Below are 17528 nucleotides of genomic sequence, written 5' to 3'. Positions count from 1 at the left end.
TATATAAGGACCTAAAGTTACAGTAAGATTATTTTATACTGTTGTCACACTAGTATGAACAGCTCAAAGTTTTATCATTTGTAATTTATATAGGAATGGATTGAAATCAAAATATATTCTTGATATAGAATAATACGTCCATGTACTAGAAGATTCAATTTAAAAAGAATGGACTAATTCCAGCTGAGTGCAGGCCGGATCCAATCCTTCACGCCCTCCCAAAGTCATTCACGTCATCCCAACCTCTGCTAAATGAGAAAAATTTATTTAGACTAAACGATAAACAAATTTGATTATTCATTATATTTATTTAAATACATCCTCCTCCTCTCATCCAGGCAGACCATACTTGAGTTAAGAACACTAATTATTAATATTACTCTCTCGTAGAACATTTTAAATCTAAACAGTGATAGGTATATTAATAAACACAATTGGGACGGCATATTGACCGAACCGAGTAAGGAGCACGTGATGGTGTGATATCATTGTTATGTGGCTAACGCGAGATAATACCGGTCACACCTGATCTCCCCAAAGGGGCGGTCTATAATAAAGAACATAACGAACACAACAACATTGGGGGACATAGGAAACATTGCTAACAAACTAGGAGATGGTAAACACATACATAACATACACTCACTTAATGTATTTTAACTTTGATTGTTTTGTTGTTTGTTTCTTCTTTTTTCTTCTAATGTTCTACTATACTCTCTACAACAACCTAAGAAATGGATCGAAATTGGTAGTGGAAAATAAACTCCCAATTGTGAGAGCTTTATCCCCTACCAGACCATTTCTTTTATTTTCGAGATAGCCCTCTAAATAAATAAAACTTGAACAAAGATTTGATCTCTTGCAATGCCATCCAAACAATAATATAACGTACACAACAATACATCAATACACATATAGCAAACACTGAACAACATCGATCTATGGCAAAGATCACTAATTAAAGAAAGGCTCAGTAAACCAGCCTATGTCAGCTAAATGAGTCTATATAAAACATTAGTTTAGGGCGGTGCACAAACCCTAATCAAAATTTCATAAACTGTAATCAAAATTATATATTATGTTTACAATGCAAAATGTCACACCTAATGGAACAAAATACAGACATAAAAACATTTCACCTTTCAGCAATAGCGGGTCCTCGCTGTGATGATTCTGAGAGGGACCGCACCAATAAAAGGAAAAGAATGGTTTAAATAGCAGTATATTTATACAATATAATGACAATGAACACTATTCCAAAGACTTGACAAAAGTACCGTACGAGTGGCCGAATTAACATATACTTTCAGATATATAAAACTTTTGTTACATTCAACCTTCAGTGGGAAAGTAAGGTATCAATGTTTGTAAGTTTCTAACACTTGTTCAATAATGTTTCTGCATGCTTGGGAGATAGGGTTCAAAACTCAGAGATTTAGCTGTTTGCATAATCTAATGTACTAACATTGTAAGACACTTCTTTCTTGCGTATTAATTTAATATTCCTGCAATATACTGATAATGAACAATATACAAACATAAGGAGATACATGTACCTTGTGAGAAGCAAAATTACCATTTTGTTTAGATACATGCAATTTTGCCAACTTCCGGTTTCACTGAATCCTTGTTTGGATTTTACTAAAACTCGTTAGACAATTTTTCTCATTACTTGTGAAATAGGGTTCAAAACTGAAAACTTTAGTTTTAAAAAAGTCCAGTAATTTATCCTTATATACGTATCGAAAACAAGAGAATGACAAGTTTGTATACATTGATGTTTCAATCTCCTTTCGACTGGATATTAAAGACTATCATCTAATAGCTGATATCGCTATAAATTATTAATACTTAGTTGCAGTGACAAACTGCCCTTGACACTTCATTCATCTGATTTATGAAGTCGTTTAAAACAACCACTACTGTATGAAAACAGTCCTCTGTATACCCATTGGTTTGTACTAAACTGTGGGTTCTGACCTTTAAATGGATACGTAGTATCTATTATAGCTTTGCAGTCACAATCAGTCAAGTGTAAGGTCTGTTTCACTTTTTTTCACGGCGTTTGTTTTCGCATTCGTAATCAACCCAGGTACCATGAGATAATTACCTTTTAAGATAGAGGTCTTGGGTCATTGGATTGTTCATAGCTCTTTGACTGACATGAATAAAGTATCGACATATTCCTCAGAATGCAGTCTTTTTGAATATGTTGACATAATAATCCCATTCAACGAAAAGGAGACATTTATGTATAATTGGCTATATCAGGCAGTATTTTCTACAGCTATCTCACCACTTTTCCTTATTATTACCCTTCGCAAGGAATATTGGCCCCTGGATCAACTTTTCCTTCCTATCAATTGGCACCTATTTTCTTACCATTTATTTTAAGGTTAAACTGTACATAGCTCCATGGCTAGCCTGGGCAAATATCCAGGTTCTTAACTGAATGTACCCGATATAGGTGTAGAGACGAAAGACTAGTTTCATAGGATCAATGCGCAAATTACGTTTTTATAAAAATGTAACAAATATATTTAAGACTGCATTTAACACATTTTTAATACTCAATAATTTTAGAAAATATAATCTATTCTGAACCAGATTCATTATTACTTTGTTATCCGTACAGGTCCAGCACCGGATAATGGCAACCATATTTTCCTTCCTTGGTAAAGCAATGTACGCAACTTCACCATAGGTTGAAGGAAGCTTGCCTGAACAGGTTTCAAGTTGTTGATTTATGTTGTAGATATTATCTCTAACTGGCATGGGATGATGGTCCTGACGTTATGACCACGTTATTTTGCCAAGTTTTGGGGACTTCTATTGTGATACAAAGAATAGTATCGCTATGACTATAAATATCTGCCCTTTTGTATAGCCATGCTTACTGGTTTGGGTTATATCCACCTTGAGCACATCTTATACATGTACGCCAGGTTGTTCTATCTTTGGATTAAGAAAGAAATAGAAGGTAATAAATATTAATTATTGCTGTTGTAACTGCTATCAATCTGTCACTATTTTGATTATTTCCTACGTATAATTCCTATTTATTTATTATATAAACTGAGTTATCCTATGTGTTATTTCTTCTTACTATGTTTCTTAATTTTATAATATATCCCTGACTTAATTTAAGGGAAACAAGGTGTTCTTGCTCAGCCGATGATCAGTTCGACATGTTCCAGACGATAATATATCCTAATGACATGATCCTCAGTCATCCCGTTCCTCAGATGATTGGTTCTTCTTGCTCCTTGCCGAAGTCAGGGGTTTTGGTGTGTTACTGTTTGTATCAATCTTCTCCTCGCTTTACTCATGATTTTACCTGTATATAGCAAGTAATCTGATTATTGAAAAGTTAGCTGTAGCTTATTTTTGTATCTGGTTGTCTGTAATATAGTGGTGTCAGTTATATTGTCTGGAGCAGGTATATTTTTCCCTTCCTTCCAATACCCGATATGAGGCTCATACTTGGTACGCCTATCTTATAGTTATTGTCTGATAATGACTTCGTTGATGCAAAGATTCAAATAATCAGCTTGTGATGGTCAATGGTAAGTGTGGAATTCCTGAACGACTACTCTTACTAAAAAGATTCATATTTGGATCGTCGCAAACTCATGTTTAGAACTGGCTTATTTGTGCTCAGTAGCAAGTCTTGCTACATATTCTTGGTTAAGTTTAGTCATTGTTTTGATATTGCTCTGTCTGTGCTCCCTGGCGTAAGGCTTATTGGTTCAACCGCCCAATTACTTCATGTTCTGCGGTTCGTCTTTCAGACTCTCTTTCGAACTATCTTTACGTAAATCATCGTCACCATTGTTTTTGAGGAAGGTGTTGAAAGACGTTAACATCTTGAGAAAGCTGTTAGGTTTGAGTGAGCTTAAAGTGTTGGCAGAGGAATCACCTGACACAGTCTGAAGGTATTGAAATGCATTGTTTAGTTTGAAAGCGCCAGGTTTCTTTGTTGCCATGTTAATGCGAATTTGGTTGCTTGTAGGTACGATGTGGTAGAAGGATATGCGTGCGTGTTTGGCCAATCATTTGGCGACTTTCTGGTTTTGCATGAGATCTTCGATGTAGTACAGTTGTGTCATCAAAGATAAACACTCATTTTACTTCATTTCACTTTGGTAAACTCTCGATCAGCTAGTAAGACATCCCAGTAACCCTGATATGACATTCTTTTTTTTTAATCGAGTCTGCTTAAGAAGATGCAGAAATGACTTTTGAAACATGTTATTGATAAACGTCTGCAGCCTTGAGAACTGAGTCCATACAATGTTATGTTTAAATTAACTTAATTTAGTTTAAGATCTTTTCCTGTCTATTATTAAGGCGTCAAATTATTATTTTCAGTTTGATGGGGGTGACGAGTCAGATGGCTGATCGCTTGATTTGTTGAGTCATTTTCCTGTCTTACTGTCATCATGTTTGAGAATCACCAATATGGTTGTTGGTTGATTCTGAGTGATCAAATTAGTTTGGATTTATTACCACAGGCTTGTCATTTGTGATAACTCTGTTCGAGTGCTTTTCGGAGGTGTGGGTAACGTAATAGACCTAGGGTTTGTGTTATGTGTATTTACGTCACCGTTTGTAATTTTTGTTTAGGATTCTTGTGATCATTTGTTTAATTATCGGGAGTATTTCTTAAACAGAATAAATAACCACTTACTAGTACAGATGTCATAACATGAAAGTATTTTGGATTAGTTTCTTGTAATGATCCCCTCTAATTTTTATCAAGAATGGGATATCTTATGATTTTCTTACGTATTGGTATTTTGGTTATTTGAGGATGAACTCATTGTATAATGTGTTTGGGTCATGCTAGTATTGCATGACACTAAATACCGACCTACGACTTCGAAACGCGTATTGATAAATAATATGAAGGGGGAGGGGACTTTTAACGTAGCTTTAAAAAAATTCAGTCATATCGCCACTACGTCTGCAGTGGGACAGTTTGTTGTGATGTCTAGCACTGGAGCATCATGCCGCAGACATATAGCATCATGTCCCACCCAGTCACATTATCCTAACAGAGGGCCGACCACTCCTAATACTAACATCTTACTGATGGGCGCCAAATGAGGTAGCTGCTAGTTCCATTGTTATAAATCTTTGGTAAGACTCGGTCGGAGTGCAAACCCGCGACCACCCGCATCCGAGGCGAACGCTCTAACTACTATGCCACAGGAGCAGTCACAATGCGAATTCGAAAGAAGAAATAATATACAAGAATGCAATAATGGTTTAGCGAATGTGTAGTCATTGGTTGGTTCGATTATTATTATTATTATTATTATTATTATTTTTATTATTATTATTATTGTCCACGCAGGTGAAAATATCAGTTCTAATAAACAAATATATGACTGTCAAATGACAATTTTAATTTAGCATAATTATTCTTTAAAAAAATAAAACTTATTTTCATTTTCTTTATGCACTTATTTATCCATCTGTATTTATCTCTGTAGATCCTGAATTCTACCACCAGAAACCTACGTTCGAGTTCCAGGATCCTACTAGAAGAGACTTACGCTCTAATTCATGAATCCTACCTCCATAGACCTACGCTTTAGTTTCGTCCGCCTAGGATACTTACAGTATTAATTATGGAAACTCTTTGCACTTGTATCATGGCCGAAAGGAGCTACACGCATTTTATAATGAATTCATAGAATGTATGTAATCCGTTATGCAGCATTCTCTAATATTAACTTTGTATAGTGTGATTTACATTACAAATAAAGTGCGATTACAATACACATACTCCGCTATACATGTGTTATTGATCTTCTTAGCATAGTGTATTATACGTTATACATACTCCGGTACACATCATACTCTGTTACTGACTTTCTTAGGATAGTGTATTATACGTTACACATACTCCGGTATACAGCGTACTCTGTTATTGACCTTTTTAGCATAGTGTATTATATATTACACATACTCCGGTATACAGCATACTCTATTATTGACTTTCTTAGCATAGTGCATTATACGTTACACATACTCCGGTATACAGCGTACTCTGTTATTGACCTTCTTAGCATAGTGTATTATACGTTATACATACTCCGGTACACATCATACTCTGTTACTGACTTTCTTAGGATAGTGTATTATACGTTACACATACTCCGGTATACAGACCTTCTTAGCATAGTGTGATGTAAATTACACGTAATTAGATGCATTGCATGAAACCTGCTGATGCTCATTCGATATGAATGTGGACAAAGACATTAAAATCGTTTAATGTAGGAACACGACAGTTTCAATGATATTTGGCTTCCTGCAACTTGAATAAACTACAATATTTGTAATATATTTTTATGCATTTTACCTTTGTTATTGTTTCTTATGAGAATCGAGATAAAGTCATTGTATTTGATTTATCAATTTTATTTCTTCATAACGTACATATACGTAATAATCTGTGTGCGTGCGTGTGTGCGTGTTGTTGGACCTATAAATACAACGAAAACAATAGTAATTTATCGTAACCACACACACGGTACGTCGTTATAAACTCTGTATACAATTAAAAATTACATTTAAATAGTAGTAATTATACGTTTTCTTTAAAACTTTTCTGCAATATGTGTAGCTTTAACTACATCGATTATCTGTTTAACATTTTACCATTATATTACATTCACTTAAAAACTGTTCATTATATTTGACAGGATTCATAACGTCATCAAGCAGGAATATCGATTACACACTGCTTTAATACGGCCGTTCATAAATATTATATTATGAATTTTTAAGTTATTTTAATGCAGAGTGTGTAATCCATTTTCACGCTAAGGCCGTACATGCATAGTGTGTTATTCATTTTCAAGTTACGACCGTTCACGCATAGTGTGTAATCCATTTTCAAGCTACAGCCGTTCATGCACGGTATGTAATCCATTTTCAAGTTACGACCGTTCATGCACAGTGTGTAATCCATTTTCAAGCTACGGACGTTCATGCATAGTGTGTGATCCATAATATATTAGATTCTGAAATACGAAGTTCAGTTCTTATATCTACAAATACATTTTGTAAAAAGAATAATAAATCGAACATAATAAATTAATAAAGCATTGTTTACAAATGTTGTCAAACCACACCAAAAGTTTGCGTGAATACAAAAAGTTTTTTTTCTGGTGTTATGAACCATTAACATTATGTTTTCTACGTTACATGATGCCATTTTAACCAACATAAATGCTTGCTACATTGTCTTGATTTTAAAAAAGTTGTACTTGGTAATTGTAAGTATTAAAGTATTACAACTTTATGCTTACGGCTGATTCATGAAAACAAAAAAATAAAATTTGCGTCACGCACATCACTAAATTATAAATTCCTCTTTGTAACTATATACAGTCTAATTACAGCGCAACCTGCCTTACTGGTCACCTTCCTTAATGAAAAGCATTTCTCATAACATCAGGGTCTGATGTCCCTTTTCTTTATTCTATATACAGAGTCTGCATCTTCTCAAAAATCACCTCTTTTTAAAATAAACGACCAATAATTTGTATACTTACTTTCCATGAATACACATAGCGAGGGGTAAAATATGCCAAACTTTTTTCAAAATCTGATATGCAGCTGTAGCGAATTTACAGTTAAATAGTAAAATGTTCGTGTCTGTAGTCTGAGCTAGGGGATTGGCTTTCATTGATATAGCGGTGTTTTCAATTGATGTAACGACTCTCCAACATAATTATGTCTAGAACCTGCGGCGTTTGTTGAAAACAATAACTGCACAGGTCAACGAAAATAAATTAAACTGCATTGCATAGAATAACAAAACAAAATCAAAACGGAAATTCGGATCATGGAGATAAAGAATAATCCAGTTAGTATCGTCCGACAGTTCACGCAAACATACTGCTTTTCACTTCAGCTAGATAACTAGTGGTGCACCTAGACTCAACATTCTATCAAGATAGTATGACATACTGTTGAGAAATAGAGTTTCCAACATGGCATAAAATTACATTCAAAATCAATTCAAAGTTACAAATATCTGCCAAACTGTCGAGTCTCTGACGAAACACCGTCAAACTGCCGATCAAAAATTGTGGACTAACAGACTATTACTGTTTTCACAGGTGAAGAGCTTACATATATAGAGACGTTCTACACAGTGGGAAAGTGGTTGAAAATGTGAAAATGAAAACAAGAAAATCCACCTACTTATTTTTGAGAATATAAGTATGAATCATCAGAGGCGGGTTTACATCAGCCATTCCGTGTACGGCTGTTGTCAAAAGTTTGCATTTCATATCCATAATGGGTTTTAAATCAAACAATGCAAATGGTTAAGCGCAAGCGTTTAAGAAAAGAAAATAACTTTAGTTCTCTCTCTCTCTCTCTCTCTCTCTCTCTCTCTCTCTCTGTTGCAAGTAGACTTAGGATGACATATAATTATTGCATGTTTATGCAAAATAGAATATTTACATGATGTAGTTGATCACGATTTTCTATGAGTAAATGCATTTGAGGCTTGACAAATATGTTAACGTTTTCACTAAATTTAGTATTTACAATATATGAACTACGTTGTTCTGTAAAGAAAATACATTGAAATATAAAAAGCAATACATCTCCCTTTCATATGACAGACACATATATTCGATTCTTTCAGTATTTTTCTTCAGCTCTCTTTTTCCATTGGTAACCTGTGATTTTTAATCTGCTAATTCGTAGAAAAAACACATAAGAAAAATAACGTTAGAAAATAATTATTCAATATAGGTTCGTTCTTTAAAATATGATAAATTCAAATTTGTGTACTATTTGAAAGTGTCTAGTCCCAATCCAATAAAATTTTGCAATATATTGACTGCAAAAAAAGTTCATATTGATTGCAAGTAATAGTAGTTACATTAGGAAAATACAATATAAGTTGGGTCAAACAGTAATCAACCTAGACCATGATCTGCAGCTGCATAATACGCTGACAGATCAGGATATATGTCCTCTGTTCTGCTGATTACTCCTAACTAACTGCATCGATCCATATCTTAAGCGCATATGAGGGAGTGTATATGGTGATTACTGATGCAAAGGACAATCGGAACGACTGTATCAAATACAGAGTTGATAAAACACATACAGTGATTCGCAATTAAAGCCATTCTAATATCATTATTAACCAATGAATCATGATTTGTAATGCATTATTAACCAATGAATCATGATTTGTAATACATTATTAACCAATGAATCATGATTTGTAATACATTATTAACCAATGAATCATGATTTGTAATACATTATTAACCAATGAATCATGATTTGTAATACATTATTAACCAATGAATCATGATTTGTAATACATTATTAACCAATGAATCATGATTTGTAATACATTATTAACCAATGAATCATGATTTGTAATGCATTCATCTTTACAACATAATTGCTTATTTGATCGCAAACAATATTCAAGGCATAATTCTAATCGATAAACAAAGGATGCTGGCACAAAGAAATTTGTTTTGGATCGTCAAGAATAACACTTTTACTATAATTTACAAACGTATGAACAAAATACATTTTTCGACATTGAAGTGATGATTTCGTATTTATTTCTTATCTTCCAATGGCCTTCGTGATATTTATTTATCACTTATAAAATTATGGCAAAGTACCCAATGTCATTTTAGGGTTTAGGTTTGAGAATGTATGTATCTGGGGTGGGGTAATTAGAAAGTTATATAAATTCATTTGTAGAAATCAGGTCTGGATAAGGGTAGATCTTAGTATTATAATTTGAGATAAGAATAGATTTGATGTTACATTTTAATTTCTAGTTTAAAGGTTGTACTTACATTTTAACTTTCGAGGCTGCTTGAACATTCAACGTTCATAGTTTAATCTTAATATCAACATTCTTTAGAATCTGTTCTCTGATAATAATAATAATAATAATAATAATAATAATCTTTTATTTTGTTTTGTTCTTGTTGTTGCTGTCGTTACGCACTTCGTTGAACAAGCTCCGTCAGATGTTATAACATTATGGAAGACTACTTTTTCTTACAACGAAACATTGGTTTAAACACGTTGTCCCGTAATTTAGAGGCTTCGTCACCTTTTTACAACAGAATAGGGGGCCTTATCATTTTTATCAGACAATAGGAGACCTTGTCATTTGTATCACACAATAGGTGGCCTTGTCATTTTTATCACACAATAGGAGGCCTCTTGATTTGCATCACTCCAATAATGACGATGAAAACAATAATAGCAACAGAAATGACAATGACAATAAGATGTTTTCTTCTACTGAAATAACGTTTAGTTTTCTGTTCCATGTCCGGACCATGAACTACCTGAAGAATTATGTATGGAGCATGGCCGACTTCTCCCTTGTGATTTTTCAGCTTCCACCAGTCACCACGGGAGTCCAGTAACTGAAAAAATAGGTTAGGTTAGATAGCACAGTTCAATGTTTATTTAATGTAAATGAAATCCCAAAATTACAGATGCAAATTTCATGATACGCTTTAGACAATAAAATCACCATTACTGCCATCTGTTAAATCCATGTTTTACATTATTTCATTTAAATGAATATAACACGTTTTTATTTAATTAGTAAGTAAAATGTACTGAACATAATTGTCCATTTTTAATCCGGGTAGGAGAATCGAGCTTTTATGGCAATAGTTATTTTCTGAGTCCTTATCAGCTAAGTAATAAATAAAAGCAGCTTCCTTGCCAGTCTTCTGTTTCTGTACAAGATTTACAATGATTTGCCACTGCTTGTTAGTAAATAAAACATACTATCATTCAACCACAAGACTCTCGCGTGCCTCTTCGAACCTTGTTGTGCCCGAAGGTCTGGTACGGATCTGTACAGTTACTACCTATATGTATTGCGCATTTCTTTCTTTCCTTTTCTGTCCGAATAATAAAATATTCATACCCTAAAATTAGTCAGCACTACTTGTGCATCTGTGATAAATTTGATCATATGAATAATGTACTTTAAACGTGCTATATTTTACTGGAGTATACCGGACAAATTGTGCCCCTTTTGTGTACTAAGTACAGACTCACGGTTTGTCGAGTTGCAAAATTTTTATGCAGAAGCGAGATTCGTAGCGTAACGCTTATGATCTGCACAAAAGCGAAATTCGTAAGGTAACGCGTATAATCTGCACGAAAGCTAAATTCTTAGGATAACGCTTATAATCTGCACGAAAGCGAAATTTGTAGGGTAACGCGTATACTCTGCACGAAAGCGAAATTCGTAGGGTAAACGCTTATGATCTGCACAGTGGTCCACATTAAGACCCTTCGTTTTCCGTTTTCTACTCCCTGTTTCACTTTCAATTTACCCGCCTCCCCAGAGCTCATACTCATTTCGAATATGTTCGTGCCGGAAGGTTGTCTAAAGCTGCATAAATTGTCTTGGCTCATTAATACAGTAGCACGTGAACTAGATCCTTCGTTATATCTATTACTACAGACTGAAATTTTAAAAGTAAAACAATGTTAAAACCAGAGTCTGTAAGGTTGTTCAGAGGTTCTTCATTATGACATTATAGGAATATAGTGACGTCTGCTGGTTGCTGCCTTGTAGCGTCGCCCGCCATGTGATCAATCTCAGCAAATAATTTTTCATCCTATGTATTAGCTAAAATCTTCATATTCTGCCCTAAGCCAATTGATAAAAAAAGATCGCAGAAATGCAGTGTGAATTGCGTGTGATGTGGTTTTCAAAGCGTAGGATTTTCCCCACTTGACATTCTAATTCTGATGTAGTGCCTAATTACTGGTCTGATTACAACTAGCAGGCATTACAAATAGAAAGATGTAAAACTTACATGCACACATACGACTTTCTAAACAATCACAGCATGGCATTTTATAGCATGAAAGAGTAGGCGAACAATATTACATACAGCGAAGAAATAAAATATAGCAAATTTCGGAGATGATCACAGTTTATGCAGAATATGATATTGCAACATGAACACACTAAACGAAAGCAATGCAATAATACGTAACGTTCGTTAAGTGATATCACATACATAAATATTTTTAATACCTTACAATAATTCAGACATATAATAGATAAATAACATGACGGTATGTTATCACTATTTTCAGTTTGGATACATCTGAATAAAAAGAAGAAAAAAAATTACCTCTTTTTTGAAAACTATTTATTGTGTAGGAATATGAATCTAAAGGTAAAAATCATCCCAATTCTTAGATGCAGAATATGTAAAGTTAACTGAACAAAGTATGTACTGTAGGGGAATGCAGCTTGCACACTTACAAAGCATGTTAGGGCTTGTAGATAACGGTCTAAGATATAAACAGCAAATCATTTTTTTTATTTCGGGCGCGGGCGAATTTTTTCAAAGCAGGATATTAATTTCCCTGCACCTAAAGGAAATTCTTATCTTTTCCAACTAATATAATTAATATAATTAGTTAATATATAGTCGTTCTCCCGTAACTCTCGCGAAGGTGGAATTGTTGTCATCACAAAGAACTCCATGATCAAACGTCTTAACCACACCACAACATTCAATTTCGACCACACATCGTTTGAACTAGTCCAAACCACACTCACAATGGAGCAAAGGTCAGTCCATTTTTTCTGCCGCCCTCCTCCTAGTAGAAAAAAAAACAAGCTGACTGAATCTCTCTTTTTGGAGCAGTTTCCGAATCTCCTGGAGTATGGAAATTCGATAGGTGGCAATCTGATTGACTGTCCCGGAAACCCAAACACATCAAACCTCATAGATTACATTAATGTTTTCAACCTCCAACAGTCAGTTAACCAACCCACCCACAAACGTCTTTACATTTTAGACTGCATTCTTCCTAGACCTGATGATAACATTATACGGTCCTCCCTGGTATCCCATGAACTTGCATCAGATCACGTCTGCATTATATGCCGTCCTGACTTATCAGTCTCTAACCCTCCACCTTTATCTGCTGCTAAGAGAAACCTCCGTATGATAAATAGAACCAAACTAATGCATGACATCCAAGAAAACCTAACAACTTGCTTACCTCCTACAGCAGAACAACTCGATAACTGCCTGCGTTCATTGCTCGACAAACATGCCCCAGCCACCAAGTGCAGAGTATCATTTCAAAAGTGTTCTCCATGGTATAACAGTGTTAGGGACCAGATTCGCACTGCTAAAAGAGACCGCCGTAAAGCTGAAAGGCTTTGGCTTTCCACCAGACTCATTATTCATAAGCAAATCTATGAAGCCGAGAAGAAGAATGTCACAAATATAGTCCATGCAGCGAAATCAGCCCACTACACTACTAAGATCATGGAAAGTTCCAGCTGCAAAGAGCTCTACGAGATTACTAACAAGCTAATGTCAATGAACCAATCTACACAACTTCCAACTACCTTCTCTCCAGTCGACCTTCCGGACATGTTTGCAGATTTCTTTCGTGACAAAGTACAAACTATTGGAGATAAAATTGACATCACAATTTTCAAGTGACTCGTCGTCACCATACAGTTGGGATACAGAATGTGAGCGGCAACCATTAGCAGCATTTGAACCTGTCTCTATAGATTTCGTATGTACAATCCTGTTGAAGGCATGTGAACTTGATCTAATTCTAACATCACTGCTGCTTGAGTGATTAGATCCAGTATTGTCTTCACTAAATGATGCTATTAATACCTCTCTCTCATCAGGGTAATTCACATCATTTTTTAAACTGTCATTGTTGAGCCTCTACTGAAGAAGCCAACACTAGACCATAGCGATTTAAAGAACTACTGTCCAGTTTCTAATATCCCATTCATATACAAATATCTTAGAAAAGGTTGTTCTATCCCAGCTTGTGTCTCATCTGAATTCAGTCTTTTTAGCAATGTACAATCTGCATATCGCCCACAACACTGAAACTACTCTTCTAAATGTAGTTAATGACATTCTCTCTGCGTTGCATAGCGGAAAGATTACAGTCCTCACCCTCCTTGATTTGTCTGCAGCATTTGACACAATAGACCATGATATATTTTATTTCACCGTCTCCAGCATGTATTTGGCATTCATGATACAGCCTTACTGTGGTTTAAGTAGTACTTGGTCAAATGGACACAAATTGTGTCTGCAAATGGAATATACTCCAGCCCAGTTGATCTATGTTGTGGTGTTACAAGGGTCTGTTCTTGGACCTGTTCTCTTCATTATATACACTCAGCCGCTCTCAAGTGTCATAGATCATCATCCAGTGTCTCACCAACTGTACGCTGATAACACCCAAATATAAAAATCTAGCCACCCAACTGAAGTTGATGCTACCATCCAAGGTGTAGAGGGGTGCATTTCTGGTGTGAAATCATTAGTTAGTTAGTTAGTTTCGCCCGTCACCCATACCAGGGTTTAGGCCGCCCACAAAAGGTCGCCAGAGGCTTCTGGCCTGTGCCATCCATTCAAGCTGACTCCAGGTGTGACCCATCTTAGTGATGTCCGCCTCAAGGTCGCGTCGCCAGGTGTTGCTTGGTTGTCCCCTTCTCGCTTGCCTTGAGGATTCTATTTCAATACCTGTATGGTAATGTTGGTTAACGGCTTACGTATCCTATCCAACCCCACCTTCTCTTCTTGATCTCGTCCTCTACTGGAAGCTGGGAGGTTCTCTGCCACAGGTTGGTGTTGCTGATGGTGTCTGGCCAGCGGATCTGATGTGAAATCGTGGATGACATGTAACAAGCTGCAGATGAATGATGATAAAACTGAAGCCATTCTGATTACGACACAAAGACTTTCTCATTCACATCCTTCACCTCAAACAATAAATATCAGCAACACCAACATTAACGTCACACAATCAGTACGACACCTAGGTGTTACTCTGGACAGTACTCTCACATTGCACCAACATATCATGAAACAATACTTACTCAAAGGTATACTTGCTGATTGATTTCCGCTTTGAAAGTAACCAAACTCTTCCAAGCTGCTGTTCGATGGGTTGGGCGCCTCGCGAATTTGTCTCATGCCTAACTAATTTAAAACCACCTCAATTATTATCGACCTTGGCATAGAGTTTACAAACACAATGTATTTGTTATTGTGCAGATTGTAATTGTGAGTGCAAAAGGCAATAGGTGTCCTGCTTTAATGGAGTCAAAGGGTGTTTTCAAACAGATGCAGCCATTTTTCGTCGGCGGTTCCTCTCTTAAATGTATATATTAGTAAGTTTAAAACCTCTGGCTACAATGTTCTTTTAAATGTCAATTGGCTTGTCAATTAAATATCTTAACCTCCGAGGAACATTATTGGTACATGTATCTTCCACTGCCTGACAAAACCTTCTGACCAATGTTTGTGTTTTGGTTATAAATGTCTTGGATGGTTCAATCCTACGGTAAAGTGGCAACTGTCTCAATACAGCATTTGGCTGTAAACGATCGGAAAGAATCTTTTAACTCAGATTTGGCACCGATTCTTCCATGTTCGCATTAGAATTCGAGAATACATTATTCATATCATCCATCTTTATATATTCATCTTTTAACGGCAAATTCTGTTTTCTAAACTCAGATGCACACATTGTTTTCCATCAGATAGTAAAGTGCAATTGTACCATTTATTGTTATAACTGCTACGTCTACTTCCTGTACCTTGACACACCACTGAGATCAATGCAAAACATGCGTTTTGAAAGCATCTTTGCAACTGCCAGTCGTAACTACCTTAGACTGTGGTTGTCTGTAGGACATTATGCTGACTAATGCGAATATATATATATATATGTGTGATGAAATCGTTCTTGGCACCATTAGGTTCAACCGGAACGTACAGTCTTAAGTCTCTGGGCGTAAATTTACACAACATGTGTATAGTTATAACATCATTAGTTTTCGGACTAGCTGAAATTGCTTTATTTTTCTTTTTGGTCAGAATGAGTCTAACTCATAACCTGAGCATTCTCGTCTGATGTGCCTCTTCTCAAGAAAAAGTAATAAAATCTAGTACGTCACATTCCATCTCGGCAATAGTCATTTTTACTTATTTTGACTATGTCGTTCAATCTTCCCTGCAAGGCGCTTCACTTCGTTCCTGAGTTTCTGTGTCGCTGTTGCTCTATTTTTGTCTGTAGACAAGAACTCTTTGCTCTCTATCCCTTTCACGCGTTGCGCTTTTGTATTGCGTCTCTGTCCTACCTTTTCCATAGGGCATCTATTTCGATTTCACTCTATACAAGTTTAATCACAAATCGTCGGTCTTGTAAATAAATCTTATAGTAGGACGTTAATCTCAAGAAAACCTCCTTCAGAAAGAGTATCTTGCATTTCCTTAGGATAGCAAGATAAATTAAACGCCTTTTCGGATGTCCAACTTGAAGCAACGATTCCCCTTATCGCCGTTGACGACCTAGAAGACCAGACTAGCTCTGTAATACTTATGGTGCAAATCGCTTTCAAGGACGTCGGTCAGACCCCTTTATATAGCTGTCGTCTTTTCAGGAACCTGCCGATACGGACCTTTCAAAATTACAGCCAGATACAATGTATCCTGCCTTTCATTGACCTGTCGAGCCGAGCACAACACTAAATATGCACTATGAAGTCCATATTTGAGCCTACTTGTGAACTCGACCATTACGTTAACTGTCGACGATTTCTTAACTTTATCATCCGACTTTACAACATTAGTCTTTCCATACTGGGAATCGAGCGGCAAGCACACTCAATGATTTTGTGATTGACAATAGCAGCCTATGTAGAACAGGTAGCGTTTACATTTGATCGCGGGGCTTGAATTAATCACTACTTTATTGCACTCTAGCCATCGATAATTACTTTCTCTAATCAAGTAGCGCTCTCGTACTTTTACATTCGCCAAATATACTGATGCAGACAAAGCAATAGTTCTGTGCTGAATCTTGTTGTATCTGGTTTAGATGGGCTGTACTAATTTCTATTCCGTGTAAGACACCATTTTCTTACCGTACAGATGACACTTCTTCGGAGTTTTTGCTGGTTACGACATGGATTGGATGGAGACATAATTGTTCACTGTAATGTACGCAGCCCACAAGAGTTACGATTGTAATGCGGTATTCGCAACTTAAGTTGCAAATGATCTTAGCAAAAGTCACTGCATAATAATTATATTTCTCGGTTCCAAAACTGCTACCTTAGACCATTATTTAACCCTATTATGATGCAGATAACATGTTAACAAGGCTTAAAGATCAAAACATGCAACTTCTTATGCTCCCGCAAGTATCAGCACAATTATTTTCTCCACACCCTTGAAAGAAGTAACAAAAATTATATATTGCCTATATAGTGACAAGCTATGATGTTATCTACCTGGGATGAAACTTTGTCTCCACGTCGAGTAATTTTTTTTTTTTTTTTTTGCTTTGCGAAAGGATAAATATTTATGTCGTGTATTGCAATCTCTAAGATGGTTTCTTCCATTACTAACATTTTGATATAATGATATTAAAATTTTTGTGAAACTATTTAAACCAGG

The 17528-nt window shown here is 35.7% G+C and overlaps 1 protein-coding gene across 4 annotated transcripts in view; it reads right to left on the bottom strand.

Moving 5' to 3' along the window:
- Positions 1–6411: 6411 nt before the first annotated feature.
- The window catches only part of LOC149784054 (uncharacterized), a 67860-nt gene continuing 56743 nt past the window's right edge, over positions 6412–17528 (bottom strand). For all 4 annotated transcript variants that reach the window (XM_089932150.1, XM_089932151.1, XM_089932149.1 and 1 more), the window contains exon 8: positions 6412–10451. In XM_089932150.1, the coding sequence (XP_089788276.1) occupies positions 10224–10451 (228 nt within the window). In that variant the 3' untranslated portion in view covers positions 6412–10223. The remainder of the gene's footprint in view (positions 10452–17528) is intronic.

This window comes from Sinohyriopsis cumingii, chromosome 14 (assembly GCF_028554795.1).
Source record: "Sinohyriopsis cumingii isolate HCF-2022 chromosome 14, ASM2855479v2, whole genome shotgun sequence".
Classification (NCBI taxonomy): domain Eukaryota; kingdom Metazoa; phylum Mollusca; class Bivalvia; order Unionida; family Unionidae; genus Sinohyriopsis; species Sinohyriopsis cumingii.
This window is presented reverse-complemented; position numbering and strand designations above follow the sequence as displayed.